This window comes from Anabrus simplex, chromosome 13 (genome assembly GCF_040414725.1).
Source record: "Anabrus simplex isolate iqAnaSimp1 chromosome 13, ASM4041472v1, whole genome shotgun sequence".
NCBI lineage: Eukaryota > Metazoa > Arthropoda > Insecta > Orthoptera > Tettigoniidae > Anabrus > Anabrus simplex.
The window spans coordinates 13,975,183-13,987,798 of NC_090277.1; the positions used below are offsets into that span (position 1 = coordinate 13,975,183).

Genomic DNA, 12,616 nt, shown 5'->3' on the forward strand with positions numbered 1-12,616 from the left:
TTTCGCAGCAGCTTCAGGATATGTAACAACAACGTTGTGCCCCTATAGTTTCCACATTTTCCTCTGTTGCCCTTTTTTAAACAGTGGAATGATGATTCCTATTCTCCAATCTTCTGGAATTTTGTTTTCTTCCCACATCACCGAGAGCACTCTATATAGCCAATTTAAGCTGCATTTATCATACTTGAGGTGAGATCATTAAAGCCTGAGGACTTTCCATTTTGCATGTTCTTTAGTGTTGTTTCAACTTAATGGGGGTTGGTTTTTCTGGATTTCATCTATTCTACTGGTAGTGGTGGTGGTGGTGTTTAACAACAATCTGAAGTACCTCTTCATTTCATCTCTGATTCCTTGCTCTGTTCTATTCAAACTGCCATCATTTGTTTCCAGCGCAAGGATGTCACCGTATTCACTTCTTTTACTTTTTACTACTTTATATAGTAGCTTTCTCCTTCCTTAGCAGTCTTCCTTTCATGTGGTAGTAAAGTAATCCCAGCACTTTTTCTTTTCTTCTTTGGATTAGTCGTTTTAACTTCTTGGTCCGATATTCCTGTGCTCACTCTTCTGTTACTACCTCATTTCTTCTATGGCCCATTTTATAATTTTACTTGATATAATTTTCTTTGCAGCATATTTCTTTCTTTCACTGCTGTCTTTACCCAGTCATTCCACCAAGATGTTTCTTTCTCTATCAGTTTTGCACTTGTTTTCCCACAGATTTCCTCAGCTTCCATTACAAGAGTTTCTTTGAAATAGGTCCATCCTTCCTCTAATTGCAGGTTTGGGTAATTCTGTTTTTATCCTTGCTTGGTATTTCTCTTTCTTCTCTGAGCCCTTCAACAACCTGATCTTGACCTTTGGCATTTTTGAGCGCTTAGCTTTGAAGACATGGGAGATCTTTAAGATCTGCTATTAATAGCCGATGGTCACTATCTAGACACTTGCTGGGTATGACTGTGACATCTCTAACATACCGACCAGCTTTGCCATCAGTGATGATATAGTCTGTCACGGTCTTGAGCTTTCCATCCCAACTGATATGTCACTGTTGATTTAAAATTATCAGCAGGAACCCGGAGAATTCATCTTCAAATGCAAACATGGTTCTTACCTAATCCTGTAGGAATGTGAATAGACTGAGTGCTACTGACCTTCATTAGTAGTTCATTATCTCGAGTAGCATAGTGCAAAGGATTTACTATACCAGCTCTGTAAGAATGGTGTCAATTTCCTTATGGCTTATCATTGTGGACTGTTTTTAAGAATAATTTCAAAACCCTGGATAAAGCAATTTGAGGGAAAGAGCTTGGCAGTAGCTCACCCAGACGTGGTACGAACTTCAGTCCTGTCTGTGATATCTATCCTGTGTGCGCCAGTTTCTACTATGAATAAACAAACAACATAAAGTGTAACAGAGATGATAATAATAATAATAATAATGTTATTTGCTTTACGGCCCGATAACTACTTTTACGATTTTTGGGGATGCTGAGGTGCCAGCATTTAGTCCCGCAGGAGTTCTTTTACGTGCCAGTAAATCTACCGACTCAAGGCTGACGTATTTCAGCCCCTTCAAATACCACCAAACTGAGCCAGGATCAGACCTGCCAATTTGGGGTCAGAAGGCCAGCGCCTCAACCGTCCAAGCTTGTGTGATAGGGAAGCGAGAAGTGTGTGGTTATAAAGAACAGTATCCTGCTAGTCAACAACACATTGCAAACGGCTTTTCATTGTTGTGGAGGGGGAAAACATAAGCTGATGAAATGCTGGAGACATTCTAAGTGAAAAAACTTAAGTGGACGGATAAAAGATCTCTGTCAGGCAAAATACTGAAAAGTGTGACAAGTTAGAAGAAGCTTTGGTTATTTGGATATTCCAAACTACAACCAACGAGGTCAGGAAGGAAGCTTGTTGGTGACAAATTAGGCATTACAGATATGACATAAGCAATGGTTGGCTCCGTTTCAAAAAATGCCATTCGCTGACGTAGCATCTGAAGCATGGTGGGACAGCAGAAGTTGACTGGCAGTTATACAAGAGGGCTGCAAAAACCTTTCAGCTATCATTAAAAATTATGATGCAAGTGATGTGTACAATATGGATGAAACTGCTTTATTTTATCGTATACAACCAAACATGCCTTTGCTGGCAAGATGGTGTTCACAGTGTCTTCTGGTATGGGCCAGAATAAATTTGTTACTTTCATTGACCTGTCTCAGTCTCATCCTTGGCTTTGAAAACTGAGGTATGAGTGATACCAGTAATGCCATTCATTATGCAGCCAGTCCCTGTTATGAATGTTATGAAAATATTGCTTATAGGGTCAGTTGGTGCATGCATTTCAGTGTGTTGGGCAGACTGATATATAAAAGCAACTTCTGGCTCAGTGAGGAAAGCAACAGGAAACTGCTTCACTCCTGATTTCCCTAGTATTATTCCTCTTCAGTGAAACTTAGGCTATTGTACGACACAACTTTGCATCCTACGAATGAAGGTTCTATCACGACTGGTCTGTGTTCACTGTCGCCCCGTGTCAAGACACTAGAGAGAGTATGGAGAGTCCCTTTACGACTTCTTGGAAACGGCTAAGTCTTAAGAACTATACACGTAAGAGGGTGAAGTATTCAAGAGAGAAAATGTTCTGTAATTGTGTATATGTGTGCTCTAATGCCTAGGCACTTGTGTACAAGTCCATTGGCCACAATGATGGGCAGTTTGCAATTATTTATTTTTTGTGCACCATCTTTGCCTCAGAGGTTCATTGTATCTGTGTTCATTGTGATGAATAAACATCTGATCTTTAGGTTTTTACCTATTGTTTTCTGTATCAAGCCTATCTGTGACAGTTGTCCTAATTCCTGGTTTAAGAAGCCTTTCTCGTGGTCAGTCGAGATTTCTTCTGAGGACGCAGAGCACAGTTTTCTGCGAAATGTTAAGAATTTCACCTTATTTTCTTGACATGACATAAGCCCCTTAACCCTTTCCCACAGAATATCTTTGACTCACTGTCGGGCGAAACCTAGAGTAATAATTTGCTTGTCAGGTATAGTTGTGGAGTACCTTCACTAAATAATTTATTCTGTAAAAACCACTTAAGATATCACTTTCAAAGTTTGTAACAATGGAAAATACACTATAGTTATTCTAAAATGATACAATGAGATAGCCTAATTACATGCAAGAACCTCCCCGTGTTCAGAATGATACATCAGGAAGCATCCAGTGTGGTGCATAGGGTAATGTTAAACTGCTTGTTCTTGAAGTCAGTCTAAATTGCTGAACATGATGGGGCTCTTATTTTCTTGGTAATGCAGAGAACACTGGAATTCACCCAGAATCTCCCAATTTATTTCATTTTCGGGATCAGTCGGATGAAGATATTTAGATAGCAAATCATGCTTCCTCTCGACATACAAACTATACACAATTTTTGATTGAATGGGATTGGAAGACAAATTGACATTAGTTGGAATAAGAATTAAAACTGATAATTATGTTTTTTCCAGTAGGCCTAATATTATAAAAGGAGACGGTACCTGAATGAACATTTTCTGTCCTGTGCCGTATTTCGATTTCTCTCAGATTCATATCCTGTCCCAAATGCTTCCCATACCATTTTTATCATCATACCTACAACTTCAAACTCACTACCGTCAACATATTGATCTAATTTGTAACAACTATCCTCTGCATTCAACTGGTTATGAGCAGCCATGTTGCTGCAATGTGTTTACATTCAGTCAGCTGTCTGTTCTATCTAAGAAAACGTATAAAAGAACACTTTATTTTAGGATTCCTTGCATGCCAGTAGTATCTAGGAAGCGTAGGGAATTCACTGGTTCAAAAAAGTTATATGTTTAGCAGACAGATGGCAGAGGAAGTCTGTTTGAAAGTCGAGTGCGTTTTACTATGCAACCCGCGGGAGACAATGTGCGACTCCAGTACGCTTTACTACGCATTCCGCGGGAAAGAGTCAAGCCTGTGCAGCATCATGTCTACAGTAATATTATTCATTTATTATATAATTAAATTTTCACAGAAGGCAGGCTTGTAAGATAAAGATGCAAGCCAAGCAGGTGAGAGGGGTTGTGAGAGAAGCTTGAACCAGGAATTAGTGCATTTCCCCGTTACTTGTCTTGCACGTGCACTCAGTTGCAGAAGAAATTAGAAATCAATTCCCAAAAGTGAAGGATTAAGTTTCTTCAGTAAAGGAAGTATTTTCAAAATCAAGTGTTAGTGCTGTTGCTTTTAAAGAAAAGTGCCCAAATCTGCCTCCAGCATCTATTTTAACAAGATGGGGTCCATGGTTACAATATTATAGTGAGAACATTCACTGTACCGAAAACATTGTCAATAATTTCTCAGATGACGACTCACAGTGTACTTCAAGAGAAGAAGCTAAGGGATCTGGCATATATTCATGCTGATTTCACATTCCTAACAAACACTATAAAATAATCGTCAAAATTCAGTCTTACTGAATCGTCTGTGTTTACAAAACCTGAATGTCAGATGAAAACATTCAAACTAATCCTGTCCAGACGTAAATTTACACCACAATGTTTGTGAGGTCATGAGTCCAGAGGTTGGTTGGATCCTCAAATAGCTCCACCAAAGGCTATGCACCGAGCTCGATAGCTGCAGTCTCTCAAGTGCGGCCAGTATTCGGGAGATAGTAGATTTGAACCCCATTGTCGGCAGCCCTGAAGATGGTTTTCCGTGGTTTCCCATTTTCACACCAGGCAAATTAAGGCCACGGCCGCTTCCTTCCCACTCCTGGCTCTTTGCTGCCCCATCATCGCCATAAGACCTATCTGTGTAAGTGCGACGTAAAGCAACTAGCAAAGGCTATGCACCTATAGGAAAACCACCAAAACCAACGACGGCACCAAAATGAGGCATACTAGGCAAGACGAGGTGTGAGGTAGTTTGCCATTGCTTTCCTCACTGGGCCAGATAGTGCTATTGTAGCACAACTAACCCTATGAGCAACACCTTTCACAACCCGCAATGTCATTACTCAGCACCACCCATACCCCAGCAGCTTCCGTATTGCCACAGCCATGGATGAGACTGGAACTTCAATGCAAGCTACACTTTGCTCTGGCCTTCGCCAAGAGATGGATTCAAAAGTACTATATCCATCAAGAAATGATAGCAGGCAGACAATGTTTGGAAATTTACTTAATGATTTACTGCGTACAAACTTGTGGCGGATAGGCAGTGCGAATGACAATGTTGCATAAGTTAATTTGTTGTTGTGTCTTAAGCTACTGTATATACTGCTTGTAGTGATTTGATCTCAACCAAATGTACACAAATGCTACATTATGATGTCTTGCATGCCCTGTTTTAAATATTTTAAATTATTGTTTCTACTTGCACAGTACTCCTTCGGATATATTTTGTTAATTTATTGCACCTATTTAAAAAAATACTTGGAAAAGGGGTATCATCATTCCACTCTTTACAAAAATTGACAGGCAGAAATGTTCCAATTACAGAGGAATTACATTAACTTCCCAGGTGGGAAAGCTGTATGAAAGGATTTTAGAAAGGAAAATAAGACCATTGATAGAATTAAAGTTATCAGAGGAACAATACGGATCCCGGAAAGGCAGATCAACAGTTGATCTAATAAGGTCCTTTGGCTGACCTTCCTAGATATCAAAAAGGCCTGTGATGCTGTAAGCAGGGCCAAAGTCTGGGAAGTGTTGAGAAACAACAGTGGAATCAATAATGACATAATAAAACGAATTGAGAATTTATATGAAGACGTCAGTAGTCGCATCAAAACACCATCAGGAATGACAGCACCCTTTAGAATAACTACAAGCCTAAGACAAGGTGAAGTTCTGTCACCTCTTCTCTTCATTACTGTGATGAATGAGATTCAACATGCATGCCAAAACATTGATGACAACAAAATGAAAGTCATGCTATTTACTGATGACATCTGTATATGGAGAGATTCCAAGGAGGAACTTCAGGATCAGATCAATGCATGGAGAGTAACAGCTAAAGGGTACGGCCTAAGATTCAGTCAGTGTTGGTTATGCAGAGAAATTGTCAACCTGAAGGTTACATTGAAATAGAGGGTAAACAAGTCAAGATGTCCAACAAATTCAAATATCTAGGAAGTATGATATCAACAACAGGCTCCATTGAAGAGAACTTACTAGCAGGATTCAAGCTGGAGGAACATTCTGTAGAGTTGTCTGAGACCTAATATGGAACCCAAAAGTACCATTGAAATGCAAGCAAGCAATTTATCTGACTCATTACATGCCAGTTTTGACATATGGGAGTGAGACTTGGACCATGAGGAAAAACCAATTTAGTATATGTTAATTACATGTTTCGAGAACACATCATTCTCTTACATTAGGATAATAATTGAACTTTTGTTTATTTTAATCAAGTTATTGAAATTGTGAAGTCCTTCCGTTGAAGAAGGAGTATGTTCTCAAAGTATGTACAAGTAATTGACATGTATTAAATCAGTTTTTGACTAGTATTGACAAGGCGGATTCTTTATCTCCTGTTTATTCAGTGCAATAAGTTTATCACTTAAGTAGTCAATACGGACCAATATAGACCATTAATGTGGTCAAATTCATAGATTTTTATACCTTACTCCAGGCAAATAAGACCAAGGGTCTGCTCTAACGGCCCCATATTGTGGTTATCACTAAGAGATAGAAAATTTAATTTTTATGCATATAATATAAATCTTTTAATGATTTGTAAGTCAGGTGTGGTGTTTATTTTATTTTTATTCCACAATTGAAAAGATGTCAGAATGCATCAATGCTTTGAGTTTGGGTGGTTGAATGAATCAGTTTTGTCAGATTTATGTGGCTGTGAATGACATGCGGTAAAACCTTCTTAGTGTGTTCCTTGTCAAGATATTTTCTCTTAGCACGTCGTATTAAATCTGGGTAAATAAACCTCACTTATCTCATCACTAATTTTTGATATACCACTCAGTACAATCACGTTATTCCTAGCCCTGAAAATGTTCTTTGTCATTCTATGTAAAAGGTACCCGATTTCCATCATGGATAAGAGACCTTGCATTAGGAGCCAGGTCGGGGAAAGTAGCATGATAATGGGAAAAGGTCTTGAATTCGTGAACTTGACATGTATCTTCGGGGAGCAAGCCATTAGCCAGGAAAGTTCAGTTTGTTCCCTTGAGTTTAATACTTACCTCTCATCTTATGAAGGTAGCAGTGCATATTTACATGCCCGAACTGGATATGCTGACGCGATCTAACGTCGTCTCGGTCCCAGATTCCTTTCTCACCATGTCATTCCTTAACTTGTCCAGTTTGGTGAGTTTGACGAGTCCTTCTTAGCAAGGGACATGTTTCAATACCGTAGGTATTGATTGTTTTTCCTGGTACTTTGGAGTCCCAAAAGAGTGTTCTTACTTGGTGGTAAAAGTGAGAGCTCTTCTGCAATCTTATGTGCCTCCTTCTTTGAGTCTAATGTGTCCCAAGAAACCAAGGTATGCAAAGTTTTCCACACATTCCAGTGGATCGTTTCCCAGCACTGGTCGTCCCTCTCCATCGCTACTGTTTTGACCTTGAGACTGAATTCCTGGAACTTAACTTCCCATTTGTTGAGATATTATTGTATACCCTATGCAGGGGCATAGCCAGGGAGGTCCGGGGGTTAGAACCCCCCATAGAAATTTTACGAATTAAAAATAAGCAGAAACTGGCAGTAAACATTCACAGACATCTGAATCTATTTTGTAAGAAGCCTCGAAAGTTGGATTTGAGATTGTAATCTGTAAAACTATTGACCTTGATCGTATAGTTCTTGTTTTTATTTTAATGTAAGATTTTGTAGTATACTGCAACATAATTCACTTGTGTCAGTGTCCTTATAATGACAAATCTTGCATGCACACACCACACACGGACAAGCACCTTCATTGTATTCTCTCTTCAAACTATAACCTGCTCCCATTGGCTGATCCTGGCTACGCCACTGTCCATGTGAATGTCGTTAGTTCATAATATTTCTGTAAAGGGTTGAATGTCGGAAAAAATATATTGTTATTCAACTTTCATTAATACTGTAAAGAATGTTTAACAGAGGCAGCTGATATTATGCCTGAAATGAATATCTGCAAACACTTCGCTTTAAGAAATATATATATTAGCCGGTCTGTGTAGCTCAGATAGTTGAGGCGCTGGCCTTCTGATCCCAGCATGGCAGATTCAATCCTGGCTCAGTCAGATGGTATTTGAATGTGCCCAAATACGGTAGCCTCGTGTCGGTAGATTTACTGGCACTAAAAGAACTCCTGCCGGACAAAATTCTGGCACCTCGGCTTCTCTGAAAACCATAAAAAAGTAGTTAGTGGGATGTAAAAACAATAATAATATGATTTAAAATATATTACTTCAGAATTTAAAAATACTTTCTCTTTCTTCCATCTGACTTTGCATGGATTGCCCCTCACTAAAATTAAAGCATTTGTTTAGATATTATTGTTACAGATGGAAAATTGAATTTTTACACATATAACAGACCTTTCAAAGATATGTAAGTCAGGAGTGAAGTTTTATTCCACAATTGGAAAGAGAGTTTGCTTTGAGTTTGACCAGTTCAATAAATTAGCTTTGTCAAATTTGTGTGTTTGCGAATAATATTCAGTGAATCATTGTGCTTTCCTCATCTAGGATAAAGACCTTGTTCAAGTGCCCTTATTGCTTGTTTTGTATTGTGTCTGCCTTTTAACATTTACTGTTTGTTTTTTACAGTATCGTAACATTGATGTGGTGGAGAAGAGGATCGTCAGTGTCCTGTGGCGCATCAGGGATTGTGGCTGTCATCACACCATTTTGTAAAGGATATTATATTTGAATATTTATAACACTCGTTAATAAATGGCAACATCATTACTCGATCCAAACCATATCCTCACCTTCTGTGTTCAGCTCAGTATCACACTTCCTATCTGTAAAGTATATGGCTCAAAATTGAGATAAAAAATAAACTATAATCAATTTATCGAGCCAGCATTGCTGTATCCACTTCATGTTACTGGGGGTGAGAACATGGACATGATCGGAAGCTCCATTAAGGGGAGATGCGATAGACATTGCAGTAAGCGATACCGTACTTGGTGCAATATGAATACGACGTGGATCGCAAAGTAACATATAAAGTGTACTGATGCACGCTGGTATGATAACAACTAGCAACATTTATCAGCCTTGTATTGCTCGAAAAGGCATGGAGTGCTGGTCTTCTGCAATCAGTGTTGCATTCTACACTGGACAGGTAACAGGATGGGAATGCAAGGAGACCTAGCAAGATGTTTTCATTCATTGTACTTACTGAATGGAATGTATGGAATTACACATTAATAATGACCGTGCGGTTAGGGGTGCGCAGCTGTGAGCTAGCATCTGGGAGATAGTTGGTTAGAACCCCACTCTCAGCATCCCTGATGATGGGTTTTTCTGGTTTCCCATTTTGACACCAGGCAAATGCTGGGGCTGTACGTTAATTAAGACCAAAGCCGCTTCCTTCCTACTCCTAGGCCTTTCCTATCCCATCGTTGCTGTAAGGCCTATCTGTGTGGGTGCAACATAAAGCAAATAATAGAAATATAAAAACACAGTAACAAGTTATTGCAGGAGAGATTTGACCCGTTTGTCATAGATGAAAATTAAGGCCTTACCCGTTTACAGTAAGAACTCAACTGTCGCATCATGATGCTATCGTATTTTAGACCTACTTTCTGTCCAGCACATGCTGCTGACCTCCATAGATGGTATAAACCCTTGTAGACTTAACTTCGATTTGTTCTAGCTCTTAAAATTATCATGATGGAAATGGTAAGTAATAATAATAATAACTTAAATGTTTCCACCTTTTCAATACAATATATATATATATATATATATTGTATTGAAAAGGTGGAAACATTTAAGTTATTATTATTATTACTTATATATTGTTCAATACGGACCAAAAACATGAAATTCATAACCATCAATGGAAATGGTATATCCTTGAAGCTCAAGATCTCTGCCTTCCTTGTATATATGAATCAGCCCAAATGAGTGTTTTATTTACAGTAGAACCTCGATTATATGTTCCCGGAAACTACGTTTTCCCATATTATTCGTTCAAATTACATGGTCCAGTGAGTATCTTAATTAAATCACGTTGTAAAAATCCCTCATCCGTTCCTCAAAGAAATGATTTCCCGGATCAACCGTCCAGAAATGTCAGTCCTATCAATGCTAAATCCTCGATCACATGTTTTTCAAGAAACTGTACCTCACGAAAGGACGGCTACGGCATACTTACGGATTCTTGGTGTTAACGTCCCGTCATTGCGGTAATTTGAGGAAGTACTGTACTGGAAAAGTGATCGGCGGTTTATTTGCATAAGGGACCATCTTAGCATCGCATTCGGGTGGTATTGTTTAGAGAATCCTCAGAAATCATAAAGCAGAGTGTGTCAACAACAATTGGAAGGAGACAGGGCGCATTTCAACAGCTCTACTTGAAGGCAGAACAAGTTTCATCAAATATTCGTATTTGCAAAACGTCTACATTATGTCCAGGGTTACATGTTTATTTTTTTAAATTTTTTCGAGTGTATCGCCGAACAGGTTTTCGGCACTTCCCTCAGAGCACTGTATAGTCGCTGGGCTTTCAGGCAGGAATCGAAACTGCTCCTTAAGAACACAAATTTAGTATTTTAATATTATCATATATGATTGTTATTGAGACCAGAACAGATGTTACACCTTACATAATTTACATAAAGCCATGGGAGGTTTTGGGATTGCCTATTACTGTTTTGATCCTAATATAAGACTTGGGAATTTTACATTTTTGTGTTAAAATGTTATAAAAACTGTAGTCGTTTTATCTGCGCATGTTACATTTAAAAACTTTGTATCATTTCGCACTCATACCAATTTGTACAGCGAGCACGCTTTCCAGCTCAGCTCTGGGTCGCAAATAACCGTAATTTTGGAAGTGTTAATGATATCTTTTCTCTTTCCAATTTGATTGTGATTAGTGACGTGCAGAATTGAATATAATGCATTCAAAAACTTGAGAATCCAAATTTACATTCGAAACCATACTGTACTCTAGAGTTCAACATAACCTTTAAAATTGCAGGTTATAAATTTCATTTCTTCGTCCGTATTGAAGATCTACTTGTGATACAAATTCTTATAAATTTGTTAATTTCCACCTATTCAATACAATAAAAACGTAATATAAACTTACATATTTATTAAGATGTTGATATAAATAAACAAAATTATAAGAATTCATTTCATTTTTGTGGTGTTTAGTCAAATTTTTGACGGTTCATTCGTTCCCGGATTTTCCGTTTTCCCATGCTGAACGTTTTTTTTCTGTGGTCCCGCCAAAATCGGAGAATCGAGGTTCCACTGTATACAGTTGCTAAGACTACCCGTCAACTGAATGTGGAGGGTCGCCAACCTCAAGCACGCTGGCTGGATAGGGTGAGAGATGATATCCGGCTCACCAAACTAGACGCTATGGATCGATTGAAGTGGAAGAAAATGCAATGATGATATACAGTATATAGGCCTATGGCCTGATCTCTTTCACTTCAGAGCATACAGACTGCAATTTCTCCTGCATTCTGTAGAATGAGTGTGTCACTACACATAATTTCCTTACACAGATTGATAGTATAAGTTACAGTCTTGACATGACCCCGTGAGGGTGGATTTTTGTTTTTGTAATTGAATTTCTCAGAGTTTTTGCAATTAGTGATGGGCAGTCTGAGACGAGGTCTCGAGATTTCTCGAGACTAGCGCTGGCATTATTTCTCGTGAGAAGTTTCGAGAAATCTCGAGAGCGTTGTCCCCACAGTGTGCGACAAGCAGCGTGTCGTAGGCCTGCAGGTAGTCTGAGCTGAATGTTGTTTGTTTCGAATATGCGAATAGCCAACCACGGGCCTTCTCATTTTCGTAAATACGTGTCAACAAGAGACTAGGGCGTTCATTTATACCGAGGTCTATTTTGACGAAGTATAACAATTATAAAGGATACGCTTTCGGTCATTGTATGCACTGGTAGGTACACGAATGAGTGGTTTAAGTCCAGAACCTGACGGCTACTGTAAGTACACGTAACTGAATACTAGAGGCGTGCATTATTCGAACTCGAGACGAGGCAAGATGCGCCTTGCTGCATATGCAACCACCATTACGCATGAGTGGAATGTGCAATCTAAATTGCTATAGAGTGTTCGCATCATAATTAGGTAGGTACTTCGATATATGACGGTGCAATGTGAACTGTATCGAATTGTACGCGACCAAGACGATGTCCGAAACGCAACGTAAGTCGTGGATGTCGGTTATTTTTAAAAGATGTCACATAGCACAGCCCACTGTGTTGCTTATTCAAAAGAAGTAAAATACATCGGCAGAAATACTTCTGGGATGATCCGGCGCTTACAAACGCATAATATCAATGAAGGAGAATCGTCACAGAACACCTCCGCCCCGGTCTGAATCACAAGAAGCTACCCTGCCAACAACGATTGTGAGGCATCCAGGTAGGATTACATCCTAATAACAATTATTAA

General features: G+C 38.9%; 1 protein-coding gene across 2 annotated transcripts in view; it reads left to right on the forward strand.

Annotated features, from left to right (window-relative positions):
- AIMP2 (aaRS-interacting multifunctional protein 2) overlaps positions 1 to 8,934 on the forward strand; it is a 95,980-nt gene extending 87,046 nt beyond the window's left edge. For both annotated transcript variants that reach the window (XM_067157561.2, XM_067157562.2), the window contains exon 5: positions 8,778 to 8,934. In XM_067157561.2, the coding sequence (XP_067013662.2) occupies positions 8,778 to 8,785 (8 nt within the window). In that variant the 3' untranslated portion in view covers positions 8,786 to 8,934. The remainder of the gene's footprint in view (positions 1 to 8,777) is intronic.
- The last annotated feature ends 3,682 nt before the right edge of the window (positions 8,935 to 12,616 follow it).